We start from the raw sequence: 24,563 nt of genomic DNA, 5'->3' as shown, positions 1-24,563 counted from the left end.
GCATTGATATAGTGAGCATAACGGAGACCTGGTGGAATGGAGAAAAACAGTGGGATATGGTTATCCCTGGATATAAACTATATCGGAAGGACAGGGAAGGACGTATTGGTGGCGGAGTCGCTCTATACGTGAAAGAAGGCATTGAATCCAGCAAGCTCGAAACCCCAAAAGAGGCAGACTCCTCCACAGAATCGTTGTGGGTGGTGATACCATGCCCCAGGAGGGACTTAATACTGGGAACGATCTATCGTCCCCCTGATCAAAATGCTCAGGGAGACCTTGAGATGAGATATGAAATTGAGGAAGCATCCAAACTAGGAAATGTGGTAGTAATGGGTGACTTCAACTACCCGGACATAGACTGGCTGCATATGTGTTCCAGTCATGACAAAGAAGCAAAGTTTCTAGATATTCTAAATGATTATTCCCTAGACCAGTTGGTCATGGGACCGACCAGAGGGATGGCAACCCTGGACTTAATCCTCAGTGGGGACCGGGACCTGGTGCGAGATGTAAGTGTTGTTGAACCGATTGGGAGCAGTGACCACAGTGCTATTAAATTAAACATACATGTAACTGGCCAATTGCCAAGAAAATCCAACACGGTCACATTTGACTTCAAAAGAGGAAACTTCACAAAAATGAGGGGATTGGTAAAAAGAAAGCTGAAAAACAAAGTCCAGAGGGTCACATCACTCGAAAATGCTTGGAAGTTGTTTAAAAACACTATATTAGAAGCTCAACTGGAGTGCATACCGCAGATCAGAAAAGGTACCGCCAGGGCCAAGAAGATGCCAGCATGGTTAACGAGCAAAGTCAAGGAAACTCTTAGAGGCGAAAAGTCTTCCTTCAAAAAATGGAAGTCTTGTCCAAATGAAGAAAATAAAAAAGAACACAAACTCTGGCAAAAGAAATGCAAGAAGACAATAAGGGATGCTAAAAAAGAATTTGAGGAGCACATTGCTAAGAACATAAAAACCAACAACAAAAAATTCTATAAATACATTCAAAGCAGGAGACCATCTAGGGAGACGATTGGACCCTTGGATGATAAGGGAGTCAAAGGTGTACTAAAGAACGATAAGGAGATTGCAGAGAAGCTAAATGAATTCTTTGCATTTGTCTTCACAGTGGAAGATATAGGGCAGATCCCTGAACCTGAACTAACATTTGCAGGAAGGGATTCTGAGGAACTGAGACAAATAGTGGTAACGAGAGAGGAAGTTCTAAGCTTAATGGACAATATAAAAACTGACAAATCACCAGGCCCGGATGGCATCCACCCGAGAGTTCTCAAAGAACTCAAATGTGAAATTGCTGATCTGCTAACTAAAATATGTAACTTGTCCCTTGGGTCCTCCTCCGTGCCTGAGGACTGGAAAGTGGCAAATGTAACGCCAACCTTCAAAAAGGGATCCAGAGGGGATCCCGGAAATTACAGGCCAGTTAGCTTAACTTCTGTCCCTGGAAAACTGGTAGAAAGTATTATTAAAGCTAGATTAACTAAGCACATAGAAAAACAAGCCTTGCTGAAGCAGAGCCAGCATGGCTTCTGCAAGGGAAAGTCCTGTCTCAGTAACCTATTAGAATTCTTTGAGAGTGTCAACAAGCATATAGATAGAGGTGATCCAGTGGACATAGTGTACTTAGACTTTCAAAAAGCGTTTGACAAGGTACCTCACCAAAGGCTTCTGAGGAAGCTTAGCAGTCATGGAATAAGAGGAGAGGTCCTCTTGTGGATAAGAAATTGGTTAAGAAGCAGAAAGCAGAGAGTAGGAATAAACGGGCAGTTCTCCCAATGGAGGGCTGTAGAAAGTGGAGTCCCTCAAGGATCGGTATTGGGACCTGTACTTTTCAACTTGTTCATTAATGACCTAGAATTAGGAGTGAGCAGTGAAGTGGCCAAGTTTGCTGATGACACTAAATTGTTCAGGGTTGTTAAAACAAAAAGGGATTGCGAAGAGCTCCAAAAAGACCTCTCCAAACTGAGTGAATGGGCAGAAAAATGGCAAATGCAATTCAATATAAACAAGTGTAAAATTATGCATATTGGAGCAAAAAATCTGAATTTCACATATACGCTCATGGGGTCTGAACTGGCGGTGACCGACCAGGAGAGAGACCTCGGGGTTGTAGTGGACAGCACGATGAAAATGTCGACCCAGTGTGCGGCAGCTGTGAAAAAGGCAAATTCCATGCTAGCGATAATTAGGAAAGGTATTGAAAATAAAACAGCCGATATCATAATGCCGTTGTATAAATCTATGGTGCGGCCGCATTTGGAATACTGTGTACAGTTCTGGTCGCCTCATCTCAAAAAGGATATTGTAGAGTTCGAAAAGGTTCAGAAGAGGGCAACCAGAATGATCAAGGGGATGGAGCGACTCCCTTACGAGGAAAGGTTGCAGCATTTGGGGCTTTTTAGTTTAGAGAAAAGGCGGGTCAGAGGAGACATGATAGAAGTGTATAAAATTATGCATGGCATTGAGAAAGTGGATAGAGAAAAGTTCTTCTTCCTCTCTCATAATACTAGAACTCGTGGACATTCCAAGAAGCTGAATGTTGGAAGATTCAGGACAGACAAAAGGAAGTACTTCTTTACTCAGCGCATAGTTAAACTATGGAATTTGCTCCCACAAGATGCAGTAATGGCCACCAGCTTGGACGGCTTTAAAAGAAGATTAGACAAATTCATGGAGGACAGGGCTATCAATGGCTACTAGCCATGATGGCTGTGCTGTGCCACCCTAGTCAGAGGCAGCATGCTTCTGAAAACCAGTTGCCGGAAGCCTCAGGAGGGGAGAGTGTTCTTGCACTCAGGTCCTGCTTGCGGGCTTCCCCCAGGCACCTGGTTGGCCACTATGAGAACAGGATGCTGGACTAGATGGGCCACTGGCCTGATCCAACAGGCTCTTCTTATGTTCTTATGTTCTTATGTCCACGGAAGTGCAGCAGAAGCAAGCGATTTAAAACACAGTATTTTCTAAAACAAGTGGCAGGAACTTTTGGTGAACATTTCTCGGTAGTCTTCTCATTTTGTGCTTTTCTAATTTCCCTCTACTTTTTAAAGGAGATTTTTTTTCTTTTAATGAGTTGCTGGAGTAAGGAGCTGTCACATCAGTGCCAGTCAGTTTCAGAGGACATTGAGAAGAGACAGGATCACCTGCTGCCTTCGTCCCAAACAGGGGGCAGAGACATTGAAAGTTCAAGGCTATGATGTTCAGGGCCAGTAGGTAAGAACAAAGGTGGATGGCTGCTTTGGAAAATTTGAGCTGTATCGTCCTTCCAAGTCTAATACCTAGGCCATAAACTTATTGATCCTGATCAAAAGTTTTTGTGCATCTGAATGTGTTAGCTCTAGTTCTGTCATAGCTGCTTGCTTAAAACTTTCTTATTAATGCATACTATTCCTGTAGTGTGACCCAGCCATGTTGTCCTTACTAGTCAAGATGCTTTACTGTATTTCTGTATTTTATTTTGGATATGCTTTCAATTCTCAAAACATGTTCTGCTCTAATATTTTATATGCTGAGCTGTCTAGAAGTTCCTACAGATAAACAATTGCAAACGGTAGAATAACCTTCCTACTGATGATGTTTTATGTTTTTTTAATTATGCTATTTATGTAATTTATTAGATTTTAATGTTTTATGATTTTTATAAACCACACTCTGACCATTTTTGGTAAAAGGCAGAATAGAAGTCTCTCAATAAAATCTTTCAGTAAAATCAATAAGCTGCTGTGCTAGCATTGGAAATAAGACTAAAAGTATGCATTTCCAATTTATTGAAGCAAAGTAGAATTATTCACTATCCTATTTCATTCTTCTTAATTCAATTACTGAAAAATGAACCAAATTTTCAAAAGCACAACACATACTGCTTCTTTAAATTTTAAAAAATTAAAAATCCACTCATTGCTTCCTGATTCTTCTATCTTTCCCTTACTGATGGCTAGAAATATCTCCTTCATTATTACAATTTTCAAGTTCAGTTATATAATGGCAGGAGATATATCCTAGAGAGAAATAGCTTGCTTTGAAAAATCTGCTGTAAAATTGCAATATCATGGCAATACAAAAACAGGCTTGACTCTTAGCAATTAAACACAGACACTGTGTGAACAGCACTTAGCTAACGGAAAATGTGAAGTAAGAGAGAGAGGCTTACCAATGAACTTTGTAGGCTAAGTCTAATGCTGCACTTTCTTTTCAAAGCTTATCCTATGCATTTTTAAAAAAGTGAATAGATCTACTGCTTAATGTTGGTTTAGAGTGCTTCATCAGAATACTGAGTGTTTTCTGATGAGCAAATGAAACCACCATGGGCAAGCCATGTCTGCTCCTTAGAAGGTAGAATTCTGTTTGTGGAAGTGTGTTCTTGCTCTACAGATCAGTTCATGGAAGATGCATGTTGTATAGTTAAAAACAGAAAAGTAATGGTAATTTTTGTTCCACAAGCAATTCTTCATTCAATAGGAATTAATTAGTTGGGCTGTTTCTCATACATACAGAAAAATGCAACAAAACCTTCCAAACACCCTTCAGAAGAAACATCCTCACCTTTGTGTTAGCATATGCACATTTAAAATGGCCCATTTGCAAACACCAAGCCTCTGCTTAAAAGACACCAATACGAACAGCATCCAGCAAAGCCAGTTTAAATGTGGTCCAGTGATAGCAGTAACTTATTGTGAACATCTTGGGGCAATGTGTCAGCTCTACACTGCGTCAGCAGTGCCGGTGGGGGGCTGGAAATTCCTGGGTGGTTGGCAGGGAAGCAAAGTCCTTAGCCGGCAGTCTGGTCATAAATCTGCCAGGTCTAGGAGGAGGGGAGCTGATAAGGGCCAGGCTTGTCCGAAGCGTACTTGCCGAGTCAGGAGTCCAGAAGTGAGGTCAGTAGAGGTCTGGGATCAAGTGCCAAGGGGTCAGTCTGAAAGAGGGTGCCAGGAAACTAGGAACACACAAGCCATGCCTGACGTTGCAGTCAGCAACAAGCTGCAGCCAAGGTGCGCCTTATAAAGAGCAGGATGGACAGCAGGTGTGAGCCCTCAGCGTTTGGGCCTTAAGGAGACAGGCCTGCCTCTCTTCTGCCTGACCTTCTGCTGTCTACGTTCTGCAGGTGAGGGGGGAGTATACTGTTCACTGTCTGTGTCTGGCTGCAGGGCCTCTGCTGTCCCTGGGGTGCTCTGCAGCTGAGGGGCAGAAGGAGCTGGATTCTCAGGAGGCTCCTCCGTGTCTCCTGCTGCTCCTGGGTCTGCTGCTGTTACTCCTGAGTCGTCCTCATCTGAGGAGTCCTCTGACGGGGCCATGACACAATGGTTCTTTGAATGCAAGCAGAGGCACAGTGAGTAGGGAAGGTGTAAACTCAACTATGGAGGTGTTCAGTACGTGACATATAATAGTTTGTTTGTTCCTTACCCTTGACACAATTATGAGTTGCCAAACTGTTGGCCACGTCTATGTACAGTTTAGACTGAGAGTCTCTGGGTGTGGGTGTTCATACTTGTCAGCTTTAAAACATGGAAATTATACTCATTTTGGAAAATCATCATAGGTAAAAACCTATATTGAGGAATTTTGGTCTTGTAACATATGTCTGGTTTCATCTTGAAAGACTTCCTTAACAAATTCTTAATAATGGCGCTAACGTTCGGCTCTTAAATTCTTTTGCCATTTAAAGCAAAGCCACTTTACTCTGGGGTGTGGCAGATTATTAGTAGATAAATGCTAAATACGCTCAAATCTGAGAACCACTAACCACTCCCTGGATTCTGCTTCTTTGTGATGTGACACGCTATGTGAATCAGCACTTTGTGAAATGGTTCAGCAGAATAGCTTAATGGGGATTTCAAATGGAAAATTCCAGAGTCCTGCTTTGCTGCTAAGCAAGAGTAGATCCATACGTACCTTTATAATACAGATTTGTGGCATTGTTTTGTATACATCATACTTTCAACAGTGCATACTGATACACATTTATAAGAGTTAGCAGCAGTAACACATGCTTCGGTGATATACAATCAAAAAGCAGGTAAACAATAATGCACCCTTAGCCACCTCTGTTCTCCTGCAGCATTTATCATGGGACTGTTATAAATGTGATCAAGAGTGAGCTGTAAGTTTGAAGAAAGAAAATAAATGAGAATATTATAGCAGAGAATCGAATGGTTATCTAATATAACCCCCTATTGTTAAGTAGGTTGCACGATAGCATCACTTACAATAATAGAATCATAGAATAGTAGAGTTGGAAGGGGCCTATAAGGCCATTGAGTGTAACCTCCTGCTCAATGCAGGAATCCAACTTAAAGCATACCTGACAGCTGGCTGTCCAGCTGCCTCTTGAATGCCTCCAGCGGTAGAGAGCCCACCACCTCCCTAGGTAATTGGTTCCATTGTCGTACAGCTTCCTAACAGTTAGGAAGTTTTTTCTGATGTTCAGCCGAAACCTTACTTCCTGTAACTTGAGCCCATTATTCCATGTCTGTATTCTGGGATGACTGAGAAAAGATCCCGGCCCTCCTCTATGTGACAGCCTTTCAAGTACTTGAAGGGTGCTATCATATCTCCCCTTAGTCTTCTCTTCTCAAGGCTAAACAAGCCCAGTTCTTTCAGTCTCTCCTCATAGGGCTTTGTTTCCAGTCTCCTGAGCATCCTTATTGCAATTATATTCTGGGCAAGGAGTTCTGTTTCCTTACAGATTTCTCCAAAGTCTGCAATTAAAAAAAAAAAAAAGAGTTCACTGGTATTTAAAGTTAAAAAGAGAGAAAGACCTCAATGGATGATTGACAAAACTCTTAAAATAGTTAAAGAAACAAGGAAAGCAAAAGCAAAAGGGGATAGAAACATGGTCAGAACCCTAAATGCAACAATACAGCGACTAGTACGTAGGGACAAAGAGAACTATTACAATAGTTACTGTAGAGAAATAGAAGAGGACAACAAAAAGGGTAGAACAAGAGCCATGTTCCAAAGATTAGAGAAATGAAAGGGAAATTAAAACCCAGTAGTGATGTTGAATAATCAACAGGGAAACACACTGACTGACCAAGATGAAATAAAAGGAAGATGAAAGCAATACACTGAAGAACTCTATAAACGAGATGACAGGATGACAGATTCATTCACGGAGGAACCGTATGATGAAGAACCGGTAATTTTAGAATGTGAGGTGAAAGCTGCTCTTAAAATCCTTGGAAGAAACAAATCACCAGGAACAGATGGCATACCAATAGAGTTGCTACAAGTTACTGAGACTGAATCTATCCAAATTTTGACAAAAATTTGTCAAGAAATATGGAAAACTAAACAATGGCCCACAGACTGGAAGCGTTCAATATATATCCCAATTCCAAAGAAAGAGGATCGCAGGGAATGCAGTAATTGTCGAACTATTGCCTTAATATCCCATGCAAGTAAAGTAATGCTCATTCTACAACAAAGACTCTTATCATATGTGGAGTGAGAAATGCCAGATGTCCAAGCTGGATTTAGAAAGGGAAGAGGTACCAGAGATCATATTTCAAACATACGTTGGATAATGGAACGGACCAAGGAATTTCAGAAGAAAATCACCCTGTGCTTTATAGATTACAGCAAAGCCTTTGATTGTGTAGATCATGAAAAACTATGGAATGCTTTAAAAGAAATGGGGGTGCCACAGCATTTGATTGTCCTGATGTGCAACCTGTACTCTGGACAAGAGGCTACTGCTGTTGAAAGTTAAAGAGGAAAGCACAAAAGGAGGAATACAGCTGAACATCCAGTAGGCTAAAGTAATGACAATAGAAGATTTATGTAACTTTAAAGTTGACAATGAGGACATTGAACTTGTCAAGGATTATCAATACCTTGGGTGTGTGTTTTCTTGTTGTTGCTGTACTCCTGTAGTCAAAACAATTTGTAAGGTATTTTTTTCTTTTTATACTTACCTGAAAAGAGATCGAGACTGCAGTCCTATCCTCGCTTATATGGGAGTAAATCTTATTGGACACTTAATTAAGCCTTGCTTCTGAGTAACCATCCATCTCCCAGGCATTTTAGCATGTGTTTTTAAATTGCTTTTTTAAAAATGTGTTTTTAAATTTATATATTTGTTTTAAATGTTTTTAATTGTTGTAAACTGCCCAGAGAGCTTCGGCTATGGGGCGCTATAAAGTGCAATAAATAAAATAAAATAAAATAAAATAAATAGGATTGGACTATAAGTAACTCAATCATTTATGTTGGTGTTTCTCACCCTCCCTATTTCTTCCCTCTAATACTTTGGGGGCTACAAATTGATTTTGGTTATTGGTCTGGTCTCCAGTGAATCTACAAACACTGCAGAAGTTGGAAGAGATTTACATTAAACTGAAATAAATGCATTGGAAACAAACTAACCTCAGTTGGGCAACCAGTAGGCAACGATCGGATGCAAAGCTAGGTGGAATGTGATGCATGCTGTGTCCCCTTAATGGTCTTTTGCAGTGGAGAGTTCAGATTTAATGACAGCTTTGTAAATATTAACTGTGAGGATTCTCTGTTGACTTTCTCCTTCTGGTTGAGGCATCATCGGGAAACTAGTTTCAAGTTAAAACCATAAATCATGAGTCTTCTTATCTTCAGTTTCCTTTAACTGGTTCTTTTTTCCTGTTGTGGTACAGTGTGCCTTTTGCTAACCTGTCCACTCAAAATTAAGCCCAACTGAGTTGAGTGGGATGTCCTCTGAGGTAAGTGTGTATAGTGTCACAGTCTAGTTGTAGTGTGTCACTTTTTTATCCTCTCTCTGTGTTTACTAAATGGTAAAAGTCTTAAGCAATCCTAGCATTGGCGTTGACTTTGCATTAAGCTGCAAAGACCAATATAAAAGAACCTTCCTCTTTCTGTACTGAGGAAACGAATAACAAACAACTGTATTCTTGATAGTTTAGCCTTTGCCCATATCTTGGAAGAACTGTAAAAGTCTTACTGGGTCATTACCATTTCAGCTTATTCAGCTGAATTTAGAGTATTGTTTGTTATATAGTGGAGGCTAGTCCATTTAGATGAATGGGGCACTGCTCCGCCAACTTCAGTCTGCCCTCAGCCAACTCCCACCCGCCTTAAATAAGCCAGGGAGGTTTTGTTGGCTCTGCCTGTCATTCGCTGTGGCCCCACTTATCATTGGCTATGCTGCCTTCTGTACTACCAGTCGCAATGGGGACAAATGCTATCTAAATATGACTATTTTTGGAAATACTGGTCAGAATCCAGGAGGAGTTTCTCCTGGTCTTGTGCATCTCCCATTAATTTCAGTGGGCCTGTGCAAAAGGAATAAGATCTTCATGACCTCATTTATATGGGCATTTCCTATCTACTTGATACTTATAAAATCAGAGGTAAGAGAGATTAAATTTGGCTGGTAGGCTTAATTTGAAGCCTTTTAAGAATATGAAAAGCCCTGCAGGATCTGACAAAAAATCCACCTTGTCCAGTATTCTGTTTCCAACTGTGGCTGGCTAAATGTTTCTGGGAAGTCCACCAGCAGGGCATGAAGGAAACAGCCTTTCTCTGTTGTTTGTCCCCCCAATGCCTGGAATTCAAAGGTAGACTTTCTGTAAACATGGCAGTTCCATATTGCTGTCATGGCTCATAGCAGTTGAGAGACTATCATACATGGATATAATCTCCATTAAAGCTATCTATGGCCAGCATCGCACCTTGTGGCAGTCAAATTCCTTAAGTCATTTTTGTGTAGTATGAAGAAGTTATTTCTTTCGTCTCTTCTGAATTTGCTGCCCATCAGTTTCACTGTGTCACTCCAAGTTCATGTATTATATGAAAGAGAGAGAAATGTCTCTCTCCACACCATGAGACTTCCTAATATTTTTAACCTCAATATGAAACTAATGGGAGTTGTCATCTGAAGATCTGGAGCACAATGTCACCAGTTTATAGACACACCCAGCCCTATTTCTCCATACCCTGAATTGGTGCCTGGAGGCAGTTATGGGCTAGATGAGGGCCAATGAACTGAATCTGAAATCTGGTAAGACAGAGGCTTTGCTCCTCTGCTCAGGAATTAGGCAAACAGCCTGTTCTGAATGGCCACCCTGCTTCCATCTGCCTTTAGCATTCCCCCTAAAACAACAGGTGTGCAGTCTGGAGGTACGCACTGGAAGTACATGTGGCTGCTGTGGCTAGGAGTGCCTATGCCCAGCCCAGACTGGTTCACCAATGATGGCAGTTCTTTGATAGGAATGGCCTAGTTGTAGTTGTCTATACTCTGATAAGCTTCTGAATGGACATTAATGCCAAACAATTGTACAGGTTCAGATGGCAACTCAAGACCATTGTTCCAACAAGCCTTTGGTGCATATTAACAGTGATACCATTTGCTTAATGCTGTCTGCTGTACTTTGTACTGTGCTTTTACTTTGTTTTTAGTGCTGTACCTTTCCTGTTAGTAGCCCTGGAGTTGTGAGAGGTGGGGGGGGTATAATAATAATAATACGGTGCATTATGGTACATTTCCTAAGTTGCATGGTACTGTGTTCTGCTATGACTTAGCGAAGAGAGCAAATGTTCAGTCTTCAGCCATTCATGTTGAGGTCTCTGTTGATAGCAGCATCAGCCAAATCAGTCATTGTTCATCAGCTGTCTTCATTTGATAGCAAGATGAAATGTGTGAAGTTCAAGTCATGTAGAAATCGAATAGAAAGCTAAAAAAGGGGTTGTTACAGGGAGCGATTTAAAAAAAATGTAGGGGAGCATTCAAAAATATTCCTTACCTTTAGTCTGAAGTGGTACAGTTTTATTTATTTATTTATTTATTGCACTTTTAGACCGCCCTTTAGCGACAAGCTCTCAGGGCGGTGCACAACAAGATAAAAACAGATTAAAAAGAGTTAATTCAAAGATAGGCTAGGTGACTAGGTTAGGTTGAACCTTCTCCCTGGTGTGTTAGTTTTTTGCTTGCAGGGAGTGTGTTAGAGCAGTGTTAGCATTCTGACTCTTTCCCCTTCCTTCCTTTCTCACACTAGAACTTGTACAGATTCAGTAAGGTTCCTTTATGTCTTTTTGTTCTTGCAAATTTAAGCTAGATTTCTGATTAATACAGCCTGAGACTGTAGTATAACCCTTTGGTTAATAGATATGAAGTAATGCACCCGTCTTTACACAAACCAGTTAAGACAAGGTGTAAGTAAGCCTTTTCAAAATGCCTAGTGGCTTTTCTGCTGAGGGCAGAACGGTTCTTTTTTGCGCTTCTGTTTGGGGCCTTGCCCTGCCTTCTGGGTATCTTGTATCCTCTCACTTCCTTAATTGCATTAAGTGAAATTCTCTCCCTGGTCTGGAAGAAGCATCATGGCTTTGTTGCAGGTGACAGCTGCTGCTCTTTGCTGTTTCTTTCAGTTCCATTGTTTGTGGTGTAGGAAATAGCATTGTCCAGAAACTGTATGAAAAGCTGTACTGGCACTGTGGGAACTCAAAAGAAATGCACAGTGGTGTTCTGGTTATCTGGCAATCCTTGCCCTTCCAGCTTGCAAAAAAAGCAATCCTGCAACATTACTTTCTAGTCCTGGGCTTTGAGCTTATGCTGGCTGGCTGGCTGTGACAGCAAATTATTTATTTATTTACTAGATTTTATTTATTTATTTATTTATTTATTTATTTATTTATATCCCGCCCTTCCTCCCAGCAGGAGCCCAGGGTGGCAAGCAAAAACACTAAAAACACTTCAAAACATCATAAAAAAGAGAACAAATGAACTGCCTTCAAGTAAATTCTGACTTATGTCGACCCTATGAGTAGGGTTTTCATGGTAAGCGGTATTCAGAGGTGGTTTACCATTGCTTTCCTCTGAGGTCACCTAGTGAGCTTCATGGCTGTGTGGGGACTCGAACCCTGGTCTCGTAGGTCATAGTCTAACACCTTAACCACTACGCCACACTGGCTCTAACATCATAAAAACAGACTTTAAAATACGTGAAAATAAATCATATTTAAAAACATTTTAAAAAAAGCTTTCAAAATATCTTAAAAAAAGGTTAAAAACATTTTTTTTTAAAAAAGGTTTAAATTTATTCCTTGTTTCTTGCTAAAGAGATCAGTGTTTTATCTGGCACCATTATGAAATGGTTTTTCTGTTCTTGGTGTTGTACATCTGTGTGTTGCACCTGAGATTCAGGTACTTTCTGAAGAAGAGATTTGTCTGGGTTATTTGGTCAATAAATGTAGTCTTCATTTCATATGCTCAAATATTCCTGCATCACTGAAAGAAACTGAATAAGCATTATTGAGCCATCTGTTCTATTTTTATGCTGCTGTTCTTCTGTTACCCCTTGCTTGAGTTTAAAATGATATAATATAGTAGACAGTTCCTGTGCATTTTGATGGGGATCGATGTCCCCAGTGCATCCTAGGTGTGTGGTTTTTATTTTTCAATACTTTATTTTAATTCAAAATTACTTTCAAGCATGCACATTCAGAATTCTCAAATAACAAGAGGAAGGAAACCTTAACAATACTTGTCATATCTATACATCAAATTTAAATAAACATTCATACAAAGAGAAAATAAAGAAGTATCTTTATATACATCCTAGGTGTATGTTTTGACAATTCCTAACAAAAAGCTGGCTTATTTCTAACTAACACTAATGCCGTCAAGAGGTGACTGCCTCAAGTGAATGTTTTGGTGGTTAATATGTCTGGTGATTTGTCCATGTGATTTTAGATGGGAGCATAAAGTACAAGAGGAATCTTGCCCTACTTTACTGCATCTGCATTGGATGGAATTCCATCTATGCCTTATTTCTCTCTCTCTCGCACACACACACGCCCCATTGGACAATGTGTGCAAAAGAAAGAGTTAAAAGGATCTACCTGCTCATTGTTCTGCCTAGACCTTGTCATAAGTGTCTAGGAGTGTTTCAAGGAGAAGCAGTAGGTGCTACTTAATAATATCTTGGGAGAAATAATTCATTTCTGTTTTAACTTGTGGAAAATGATTCTCCTTTGGGACTTGTTTGCCAAATTCTGTCAAGCCTGCACAATAGTTCAGTCACTGAAATAGTCTTAAGTGATTTCTTGTGCTGCGTTAAGAATATGAGAAGCTGCCTTATACCAAGTCAGTATTGTCTACTCTGACTGGCAGCGGCTCTGCCAGGTTTCAGGCAGGAGTCTCTTTATAAAAATGCTGGGAATTGAACCTGGGACCTTCTGCATGCAAAACAATTGCCCTACCCCTGAGCTACAGCCATTCCCCTAATACTTATTAACTGCTTTATTTATTCTCTGCTAAAAAGAACCAAAACACCCACATTCTGTGACCAGTATGTTCTATTTTCATGGATGCCAGGGTTTTTTAAGGTTTCTTTTAGCTGCTGCTGCTTTCTTCTCTATTCTAGGCCAGATTTAAGCTTTGCAGAGCATCTGTGCTATTTTTCACCTGCCATGTAATGAGTATTTCCAGAGTTATCTCTTAGGTCTAGGTGTCAAAAGCATATTCTGATGTGAAACTGTTATGGCAATTTAATAGAACTATGGCAAGGCATTGCTTATATTATATTAAATATTTATTATAAGTAAGCTTATATTATATGTGCTACTGTTTGCTTGTCTGATATGAGTATGTGCCCTGATGCTTTAGACTAGAGCTGGCTGCCATTCAGAATAAGTGATAGTAACATCATACAGCTCTGCCATCTTATGTAGCTTAATTATTAAAACCATTCTTAACTCCTGCTTTCTTAAGGATTGAAATGTTATTTCTACTGTCAGTAAAAGCTTGCATACTCGAAATTACCGTCTTCTGGTGTTAGCAGGATCTTGATATCCTTTAAATATCTCGCATGGAAGGCTCAGCTGGCTCTGGCAGTCTGGTTTCTATGGTGATCTGCAGTCTGGTTTCTCCTTCTCTGTGTTGTCGCAAGTAGACAGTATTTTGGTTTCCCTAGCAGAGATACAAAGTGCGCTCCTTTTTTTAGTGTTTCTTATTAAGATGTTTATAAGAAACGTGTAAAAGGATAACAAACAACAACAAGGATCACAAACATGAGGTTCCAGTGTTACATTTCCATTAGGAGGGGGGGACAAGGTGGGAGCAAGGGGATACCAGCGTGCAGTCAAAGGGACAACCACCAAGGATTTTATCAGAGAAATCCTTTCCAAAACTGTCTCTGGGTTGAGGGCTGTGGAGTCGGAGTCGTGGAGTCGGAGTCGGTAGAAATGTACTGACTCCGACTCCGATTCCGACTCCTTCATAAATGGCAAATGTATATTAAATAGTTATAAGAAATTTACTGTAGTAAAATGGTAGCACAAGGCATTTCATCACCACCAAGTGAATCCAGAGCTTGGAAAAGTTACTTTTTTAAACTATCAGCCCCAGGGGTTGGGCTCGCGGAGTCGAAGGTCTGGCGTACCGACTCCACAGCCCTGTCTGGGTTACAGGTGGTCTAGTGGTCCCAGCCAAATCATTCACAAATATGAAGAAAAGGAACCATGTTTCTTCAAGGGAGCCTGGTTTGGGATGACCCCTAGCTTGTCGAGCTTCTTGGGTCAGCTTCTCAGAAAGAGCCAGGAACCAGATACAGACATACTGTTACTCAGTGTAAAGTCTGAGGATGTTTTCCAACCCCCCGCAATCGTCTACTGCGCTGCCACAAGCAGCAGGACAAAAAGATCCATATGCATTAATTTGGGTCCCAATTGTACAGAGAAAAGCTCCAAAGCCGGTGATTTGGAAACTGTCTGGTTAATAATTTTTGGGATGTGATCAAGCACCAAATCCCCAAAACCTGCTACATGGTGACACTGCCACCACATATGGAAAAGGGATTTGCTTAGCGCACAATCTCTCCAACAATTGGGAGACATGGTTGGATTCATATAACTTAGACGAGCAGGTGTCAGATGCCACCAATGAACCACCTTAAGTGCAGCTTCTCTTACCGCAGCTGAAATAGTTAGATTCTCCTATATCTCTCCCCCATGGCAGTTTAAGCCCTTCCAAATCCTTAAAAGAGATGGAAATTAACATATTATGGAAAAGAGAAATGGTGCTGCTAGGCCTGTTTGGTTGCTAAATACATTCATTTTCAAATGGCATCAGGATCCTGTTAAGTCTGTCTCGTTCTTGGAGCCTTCTTGCAAAGCTATGAAGCTCGGCTGCATGCAACCAAGAACAATCAGTTGCAGGGAAAAAAGCTAACAGATGTTCTTGAGACACAGGCAAACCATTTGGGAACAGGTCCATTAACTGTAGGACTCCTCCCCTCTCCTAACTTTTGAACTGGGCATATTGACCAGGCCTGGCAAACTCTGGATGGTCCAGAAAGGGAAAGACAGGTGAGGGAGAGGGAGCTAAGTGTTTTTGCCATCTCCTCCAAACTTTTAAAGTGCAACTCATAAAGGGATTATTGAGGGAGTCCAAATTAGGTTTAGATAGAATGTGAAATGGGAGAGTCTGAAGTCTGGGCGAGGCCCCACCATATTCCATGGATGTCCAGTACACAGATTTTGCCCTGTGCAGAATTGAAATTTACTGTCTCAATTGACAAACCTCCCAGTAAAACCTCAGATTTGGGATTCCCAGGCCCCCTTCCTTTGATGCTTTATACATAACTTTGCCCCCCAAACATGCCTTTTCCCCCTGTGACAGAAACCTACCATGAACCATTGCCATTGCTGCAGAAAAGATGAGGGAATGTCCACTGGTAGAATCTGAAAGAGATGTAACAGCTTCAGAAGGATCATCATCTTAACCACAATGCAACCTAGCCAAGATAAATTAAGTATTCTCCAGGATTTGATAGTCTCCTTGATGTTCAAAATAAGTGGCCTATAGTTCCGTCTTTGCAGCTGCGTCAGATCTTTGGTGATGAGGACACCCAAATACTTGAAGTATGCTCCTTGCAAGGAAAGATTGGTGAGGGTCGCTGAGTCTGTTCCCCCTTTGAAATATTTAAACACAATAGCTGGGATTTAGAGTAATTAACCTCCAGTCCTGCCACTTGTTGGAAAATATAAATCTTCTTTTGAAGTTCCAGAATCCTTCATGTGGGTTACATAAAAAGATCAGAGTATCATTGGCAAAGAGGCTTATGACATGTTCCTCATCTCTCACCTGTAGCCCCCTAATCATTGGGTTGACTGTAATTTTGTCAGCTAGTATCTCAATGGCTAACACAAAGAGGAGAGGCGAAAGAGGGCAACCCTGTTTCATTCCCCTCCTCGGTGCAACAGCCAATGAATCCATCACATTCACCCAGACCGTTACTTCTGCAGAGGAATAAAGTTGTTTAACCAGATTTAAGAACCCATGTCCAAATTGCAACTTTTCTAAAAGGGTGAGAAGAAAAGGCCATTCAAGGGAGTCAAAGGCCTTAAGTATATCCAGAGATAACAAAGCAACTGGAGAGCCAGTGGTATATGTGCACTATGAATAACATTGATAACCCTCCTAGTGGAGTCCTCAATATGGCGACCCGACATGAAGCCAGTCTGATCCTTATTAATATAGCTAGTAATGAAATGGTTTAATCTCTTAGCCATAATTGATGTTAAGATTTTTGCATCTTGGTTGACTAAGGAAATTGGCTGGTATGAAGAGGTATCAGTCAAGTCCTTGTCTGGCTTTGAGATCACAATAATACGTGAACGTTTCCAGGACTCAGGGATCCCCTCACCCATCAAGAAGCATTAAAGAGTTCCAACATTTTTGGGACTAGACAATCTGCAGATGTTTTGTAGACCTCCGCAGGGAACCCTGGGGCTTTACCAGACTTCAGGTCTTTCATAACAGCATGTCAGCCGAGATAGGTCGGTTGAGGTAATCTCTGTGAGTGTCAGACAGAGGGGATATTTGCAAATCCGAGAGGTAAGCCGTAAATTTTGTAGGATCCGGAATGCACAAGGAGTAGAGTCGTGCAAAGAAGGAGGCAAAGGTTGAACAAATTTTCCCTGAGTTGCTACTATGGTGCCGCCTTTATCCCTCGCTCTAGCCACCACATTTCACATATTCTTTTTACGGACCACCCTTGCAAGGAGTCATAAAAATAAAATAAAAATAAAATTTTTATTTTTGAGTCGCCTATCTGGCCGAATTAACGGCCACTCTAGGCGACGTACACCAACAGGATAAAATACAATATAAAACCAATACAACACACTCAATAATTAAACCAACCACCACTCTTATATTTAATCAACAACATTAAAAGCTAACCCACCCCAGAGCTCCTGTAGGCCTGCCTGAACAGCCCGGTCTTCAGGGCTCGGCGGAAATCTATCAAGGATGGGGCATGGCGAAGATCGAAAGGAAGGGAATTCCAGAGGGTGGGGGCCACAATCGAAAATGCCCTCTCTCTGGTCCGCACCAGTCTAGCTGTTTTAACTGGTGGGACCGAGACAAGGTCTTGTGTGGCTGATCTTGTCAGGCGGCATGATTGGTGATGCTGGAGGCGCTCCTTCAGATAAACTGGGCCGAAATCGTATAGGGCTTTAAAGGTCAACACCAGCACCTTGAATTGGGCCCGGTAAACAACTGGTAACCAGTGTAGATCCACTAACACCGGAGTGATATGATCACGGCGACGGCTGTTCTTAATCAAACGTGCCGCCGCATTCTGTATCAGCTGTAATTTCCGGACCGTTTTCAAGGGCAACCCCACGTAGAGCGCATTACAGTAGTCTAAACGAGAGGAGACCAGGGCATGTATCACCCGTGGGAAAAGATGGGCAGGAAGGTAGGGTTGCAGCTTCCGTATCAGATGGAGTTGATGAGCCTCCATGGACAGTTGGGAGTCAAGAACGACCCCCAGGCTTCGGACCTGGTCCTTCAGGGGTAATGTTACCCCATTAAATACCAGGTCTATATCTCCCAACCTTCTCTTATCTCCCACGAGCAACACCTCGGTCTTGTCGGGATTTAGTTTCAGCCTATTCCTTCCCATCCATCCACTTACGGATTCCAGGCACTTGGACATGGTATCCACAGCCAACTCTGTTGAGGACTTAAACGAATTTTTGTTGCTGAATACATAATAACGCCTCCTGACATAAGCCAGTTGCTGCATAACTTCATCAACTTCCAGTGTTTGGAGTTCAGTGCATTTGCTCTGCAACAATCGAAGTACTCTAACACTCCCTGAGCATTACATGAAAATTCTGCCTGTCTTTTGCACAAAACTCTGATTTAAATAAATCAAATAACGGCCAGCATACCAGCTTTCTGGCATTTACACACACAGTTTCTGGCAATTAGCCAGGCAAGTCTGTTTTTCTTGGTTGGTTGGCAGCCCTATCTTAAATCCCATGCTCATTGACATCTGACCCCCCAGTACTGCTGTAGTTAAATTGTCTAACAAGAATAACAATTAATAAACGCACAGGGGGGGAAGATGTTGAAACGACACACAGCAGTTGGCCTTTTTACTCTTGGAAAATATATCAACATAATATTAGTTCCCTTTGGGGATGGCTGTTGTCCCGGACTGGTTAGATGGAGGGTTAAAGGCTGGATATAATGGAGGCAGCGCTGAATGCTTTAGTACTGCTCTTAATATTACTTTAGACATTAATGCTAGTGTGCATGTTTTGTCCTTCCAAATTATAGCCAAGTTATGTTTAAACCTATCTTGTATTTTTTTACGACAGGTGCAGGTTTGTGGATGCTCATAGGTGTTGCTGTGCTGTGGTTCATGGCTTAAGTTAGATGCTTTGGGTTGTATACAACTAAGATCTACTCAGCTTTAGGCCCAATGGAATAGACCTGTTAGCCATGTCCATTCATTTCAATAGATCTGCTGTTGACTGACATTGAATGCAACTCTTTGGTACAACATGCTGTTGTTGTTGTTGTTGTTGTTGTTGTTGTTGTTGTTGTTGTTGTTGTTGTTGTTGTTGTTGTTGTTGTTGTTGTTGTTGTTGTTGTTGTTGTTGTTGTTGTTGTTGTTGTTGTTGTTGTTGTTGTTGTTGTTGTTGTTGTTGTTGTTGTTGTTGTTGTTTGTTTGTTTGTTTGTTTGTTTGTTTGTTTGTTTGTTTGTTTGTTTGTAAAACCAACTGGCAACTGTATATCCTATGGAAAGTAATTCTTGGTTCTGTCTGCATTAACTTTGTTTACTTAATCATGTACACCCAACTTCAGAAGTGGTTCCAAGTGTAATAAAATTTCCTAATTGGGGAGGAACTGTCTCCTTCAGATTGTAGGCCCAGCTGTTCTTTCTCTCTCTCTAGCATAGTCAGCATTTATTTGATCCCTTTCCAGGATTACCTGATGCATCTGCAGCCATTTCATAAGAGACTTGCATGTGCTGTGCTGTGTTTGAAGAATAGAAACTTCCCTTCTGGCATATCATAGATAAAAACAGGACACTTTGCAATATTTGTATTTGCAATAGCTATTCTCTCACCAAATATTGCTTAATCTCTTATTCAGGCATTGAAGCCCAGCCCTGTGGCCAATGATATTCAGCAACTCTATTTATTTATTCATTTATTTGAACAATTTTACCTTCGATCAAAAAAGGTTTCCAGAGTGGCTTTCAATGATCAGTACTAAGGCTTACGATCTAAAAGACACAATACAAAAAGAAAAGGGACTGGGAGGGAAGAGGAAGAAAGAAAACTCAGCCACTAATTCTTAGTTGCAAAGGTCTTACAATAAGTAACCAGTTGGGATAGAAACAGTTCAAGGAGAGGGGAGAGCCAATAGTCACGTGTCTTGGAAGAGCTGGTGGAGTGGTCCTGCCTCTCATCTTGCTGCAACCTGATCCTGATGGAGCGGCTGCCGCCAGGTGGCTTCTAAGGTTCTTCAAGTGTTGCCCACATACTTTAAAGCATAACTCTGCAACCATGAAGGCTAGAATGCCTCTTCGTTTTTAGTGAAAGTCAATTTTCACAAGAGTTCTTTCAACTGAATTTCTTGCTGTAGTTCAATATTGGCTAATTACATATTTCTAAAACTGTAAGGTGCCCCCCTTGCAAGGCAGTTGGGGGGATAGATGCACTCGAGAATCTCAGGGAATGGGCACAAGTGGTTGGCAGTTGGACCATCAGTGGCTGAGCATTTATAGTGTTCTTCAGCTGTTTGGTTGACTTAGGAGAGGGAAACATCCCAGCCTTTCTAGCTGCATAATGATGGGAAGTGTCCACGATGTTCTGACTTGCCCAAAACCTTTCCTTGCTGCCACTGTTTCTCCCATTCCCATGACTATGTGCCAGCCTCGAGTGCAAGGGCAAGCACTAGTAGTTCAGAGCAGATCCATTCCAAGGCAATCTTTTGCTGAGCACCCTAGGTGCATAGGAGGAGCCGTCGTTTCACTTTAGGAACCCAGCTACTTGGCAGCCAATGATATTTTGTCCTATTGGGTGGTGTTCAATGCTAGTTCCTTCATTTCAATAGTCTACCCTGGGTAGGACTTAGTTAAATACAATCCATTGTGTTTATGTCCTATAGTCTCTTCTCTCTTTTTTTGGTAACTGAATCTATAACAAAGTGATTGGAGGTCCCAGGAAGCAGACTACATTAGAAGGCCATACCCTCTAATATTTCACAGATGAAAATAGGGACATACATGCCAAAGATACATTCCTGAGCCCAAATAAACCCTGATACACATTGCTGTTGTACATTGTATCCACTTAGCTTTCTGTAGCCTGATTTCCACTGATTTAAATGCCAAGATGGTATTTATTCTTTTTGTTAAAAATATATTTGAAAAACATAATTGTCTGACAATATGCTACCGCGGGTCAAAATATACTTCCCCAGCAGTAAGTGAAAGCACTAATTGAAATGGCAAGCTATGCTCTGCATGCTACATTGATGTTCTAGTGCTTGGATTTATATGTGTGTTCACTAAAGACAAGATGCTCTATCCCCATTTGTAGCTTCTAGAGGCCCTGGCAGTGATAGAGAGCTGATTTCTAAAGAATTGCAATTCTAGCAACACATATTAATAAGATTTTAGCAAGGCATTCCCCAAAGGCAAAAATAGGGACCATGATTTCCCAGGGACAGGTAGCAAAAAATAGGTTCTGTCTCTGGTGTAAACAGGGACAGTTGGGGTGTATGGAAAGGCAACCTTCCTGGTTAAAAGAGTTGTGAAATACTGGTCAAAAACTTGTAATAGTTAAATTAGTCTGCTAACCCACTATCTAAATTTTCCCCAAGTGTTAAAAGATGTATTGGACTAGTTCAGATGCAGTGCTAAACTATGGTTTGCTGCTACATGATTGAGTCCTGTGCTCACATTCTTAGTCCTCCAATTCCTGCCTCACATGCTCAGATACTCTCCCAATTCAGTGGCAAACCATTATTGGCCAGTACATCCAATCCATTTTGTTCAACCCATCATTTACCTGTAAACAGGACTGCAAGCCATAATTTGTAATGACTTTTGATGTGTTTAAGATGAGGGAGAAGGAGTGCGACTTTGAATGAATGACTTCAATTCAGTTTGTTTCAATAATGGGAATATGTGGATTATATCCATTGTTTGCGTGGATGCATTAGGCGACAGTGGTGTTTATTGTAGAGGGATGGGCACAATTTGTGAATTCTGATTTCAGACACCAGAATGTCTTGGACTGAATGTGTTGTGTGAAAAAACTTCCAGGTGCGTGTATGTGTGTGCACATGAGAAGGGGAAAGAGATCTTTAGGAGTAAATTTGTTGTTCACACAAGGAATTTCCAGTTAGACCACTTCGTCATCTTTCTTCTAAAGAATGTGGCTATTGCACTTCTAGATTCAAATCTTCAAAAGAAAACCACAATGGAAGCTCTTCAGTCTTTGCCTTGGAGTCCTTTGGGTGTAATCCTGAGCTTCAGTACTTGAAAACTTATTCCACTGACGTAATTTTTCATTAGAAAAAATGGACTTGTTTTCAAGTAGTGTATGTTGCGTTTCATCATTGGATGTCCTTATATCTTTGTGAAGCAGAAAGACTGGACTTCCTGTAATCTGATTTCACGTTTACTACTGCTTTAAATATCACAGCAATTTAAAGATTTATAGCCTGAGGCAACGGTGGGGAGGACAAGTGGACCAAAGTTGAAACCCCCCTACCTGCAGAACCTTTTTCAGCCCAGTGGCTGCATTCCTTCCAGGGACTACATGCCAGTGGTGGGCAACACTAGAGACAAAAGTGTACTGTAGGTTCCGTTCCAGCCATGCAACAGTCACGGATTTTACACCGATACATTCCCTGCTTGGCTTGCTGGCCTTAAAGCACTGAAAACCTACCTGGGGGCGTTGCATAAATTCCCTTGAGTTTGAGGGGACACTTCCTAGTTACCATGCTTAGGATTGTATCTTTAGTTCTGATTTCAGATAAGTTCATATGAGTACCTGGGGAGAAAAATTCAGTTCACTCTCTTATTACAATATAGAGTTCTCCTTGAATACTGCTAAAATGGAAATGGACTGCCTTCAAGTCGATCCCGACTTATGGCAACCCTATGAACAGGGTTTTCATGGTAAGCGGTATTCAGAGGTGGTTTACCATTGCCGTCCTCTGAGGCTGAGAGGCAGTGACTGGCCCAAGGTCACCCAGTGAACCTCATGGCTGTGTGGAGTTTCGAATCCTGGTCTCAGGTCATAGTCCAGCACCTTAACCACTACGCCACACTAAAGACAACCATAATTGCTTGCTGATACATCCAATAGGATGGACGATATTTTTTAAAAAGTAATGTTAGTCTGTGTGTAATGTTATTCTCAGTGGAAGCTGGTCAGTTAGGGCAAGTGGGATACTGCTCCTCCAACCTCAGTTTACCCTCAGCCAGCCCCCATCTTAGTCTCAATGTTACCCTTGTAGAACTCAGCAGAGAGGAGGATAGGGACAAAACTAGAATTAGTTGGCTCTGTCAGTCATTGGTTCTGGCTGTGCCAGGCATTGGCTGTAGCCCCACCTACTGTTGGTCTTCCTTCCCTACTCCCTACCAATCCCAATGGACACCAGCCACCGCTGGTTATTCTTATTATTTCAATACAAATTGCTAAGAAAATCCAGCTAATCTTTTCCTTTATTTTTGTTTCACAGTATGCAAGGATTTGGATACCTGATCCAGAAGTAGTCTGGAAATCAGCAGAACTTCTGAAAGATTATAAATCAGGAGACAAAGTCCTTCATCTTCGTGTTGAGGATGGCAAGGTAATGTTAACTCTTATCACTTAATACCAATTGAAATGGCTATACTTCAGTGCAAAAGGCTATGTTTTCATGCTCCTATTTATTTATAGCGTTTATACCCTATGTACGAACCAAAGTACTCAAGGTGGCTTACATTATATTGCAAATAAAATAGACAGTCTATGTGTCCCCAGCAATGGGTTGTATTCAGTGCTAGTACTTCTCGAAGTAGACCCATTGAAGTTAATGAACATGGCTATTTTAGGTTCATTAATTTCAGTGGGTCTACTCTGAGTAGGACTACATTGGCTATAATCCTATATATTTATATAGATTTAAAAGTTGTATAGTGCTATGTTTGATCACTTTAAATGTATGCAATATACACTCTTATTTAATTTTCAGGATCTTCAATATAGCCTTCATCCTAAATCCAAGGAGCTGCCACCCCTGCGAAACCCTGACATACTTGTGGGTGAAAACGATCTCACAGCACTCAGCTATCTTCATGAGCCTGCTGTTCTTCATAACCTAAAAGTTCGGTTTATAGACTCAAAGCTCATATATACATATTGTGGTAAGCACAGAACCAGGCTTCTTTATGTTGCTGGTCATGTCTAATAGCTAAGGAAAAATTAAGATGAAGGGCAAATTTGCCTTTCTCCCAGTGGGACCTGTTCAGTGTATACTGTATTGAGAACTTGTTTATTTTTGGGTTTTTTTATTTCAAAAATATATGTACCACCTTTCCATTTATAAAAATAGTCAGGGAAATTTACACTATGTATCATAAAATTGAACAATAAAATCACGAAACTCATAAAATAGTACAGTGCTATAACAGTAAGACTAAAACAACAGCACTAAGTTAAAAACAAGCAAAATAGGTTAGAAAATAGATATAGAATAAATAACTTCAGAAATTCTTACCAATTTGTCACTGAAAGTGTCCATCTTATACCCAGTAATCCTTGGTACACACTTCTTAGCTTGTTAATGCCTTTCTGAAAGACAAGTTTAAAAACTTATTTTTTAAAAAATGCTACTTTCCGTTGACCATAAGTGATAATTTTTTTCATTGTGGAAGATTCTGTTTAAAAGCATAATGTATAGAATCTTTGAAATCATGATGGTATGTCAACCTAGGACTGATTCAAATGTTGAAACAGCTTGGCAACAGGGAAACAGCCTCTCTGCATGGTCAGGGTTAGAATCATAGAATCAGTTGGAAGGGGCCTATAAGGCCATCAAGTCCAACCCTCTGCTCAACGCAAGACTCCAAATTAAAGCATATTTTGGGTTCCATGTGGCTATGCAAATGCTTGGCCAAACAGCATGGTAAGAACTTATGAATGTGTAACACTGATGCAGATACTTAACACAGGGTAGGCAATTGATATGGGGAAACAAATTTCACCACATCAGAAGAAGGCAATGGTAAACCCCCTCTGAATACCACT

The 24,563-nt window shown here is 41.0% G+C and overlaps 1 protein-coding gene across 4 annotated transcripts in view; it reads left to right on the top strand.

The window, feature by feature from the left end:
- MYO5A (myosin VA) overlaps nucleotides 1-24,563 on the top strand; it is a 104,246-nt gene that overhangs the window by 4,963 nt on the left and 74,720 nt on the right. For all 4 annotated transcript variants that reach the window (XM_061596054.1, XM_061596051.1, XM_061596055.1 and 1 more), the window contains exons 2-3: nucleotides 23,014-23,124; nucleotides 23,509-23,680. In XM_061596054.1, coding sequence (XP_061452038.1) covers nucleotides 23,014-23,124; nucleotides 23,509-23,680 — 283 coding nt within the window. The remainder of the gene's footprint in view (nucleotides 1-23,013; nucleotides 23,125-23,508; nucleotides 23,681-24,563) is intronic.

The sequence above is a fragment of the Rhineura floridana genome, chromosome 14, assembly GCF_030035675.1.
Source record: "Rhineura floridana isolate rRhiFlo1 chromosome 14, rRhiFlo1.hap2, whole genome shotgun sequence".
Classification (NCBI taxonomy): domain Eukaryota; kingdom Metazoa; phylum Chordata; class Lepidosauria; order Squamata; family Rhineuridae; genus Rhineura; species Rhineura floridana.
Note: the sequence above shows the minus strand (reverse complement) of the source record. Positions and strands in the feature narration are given on the sequence as shown.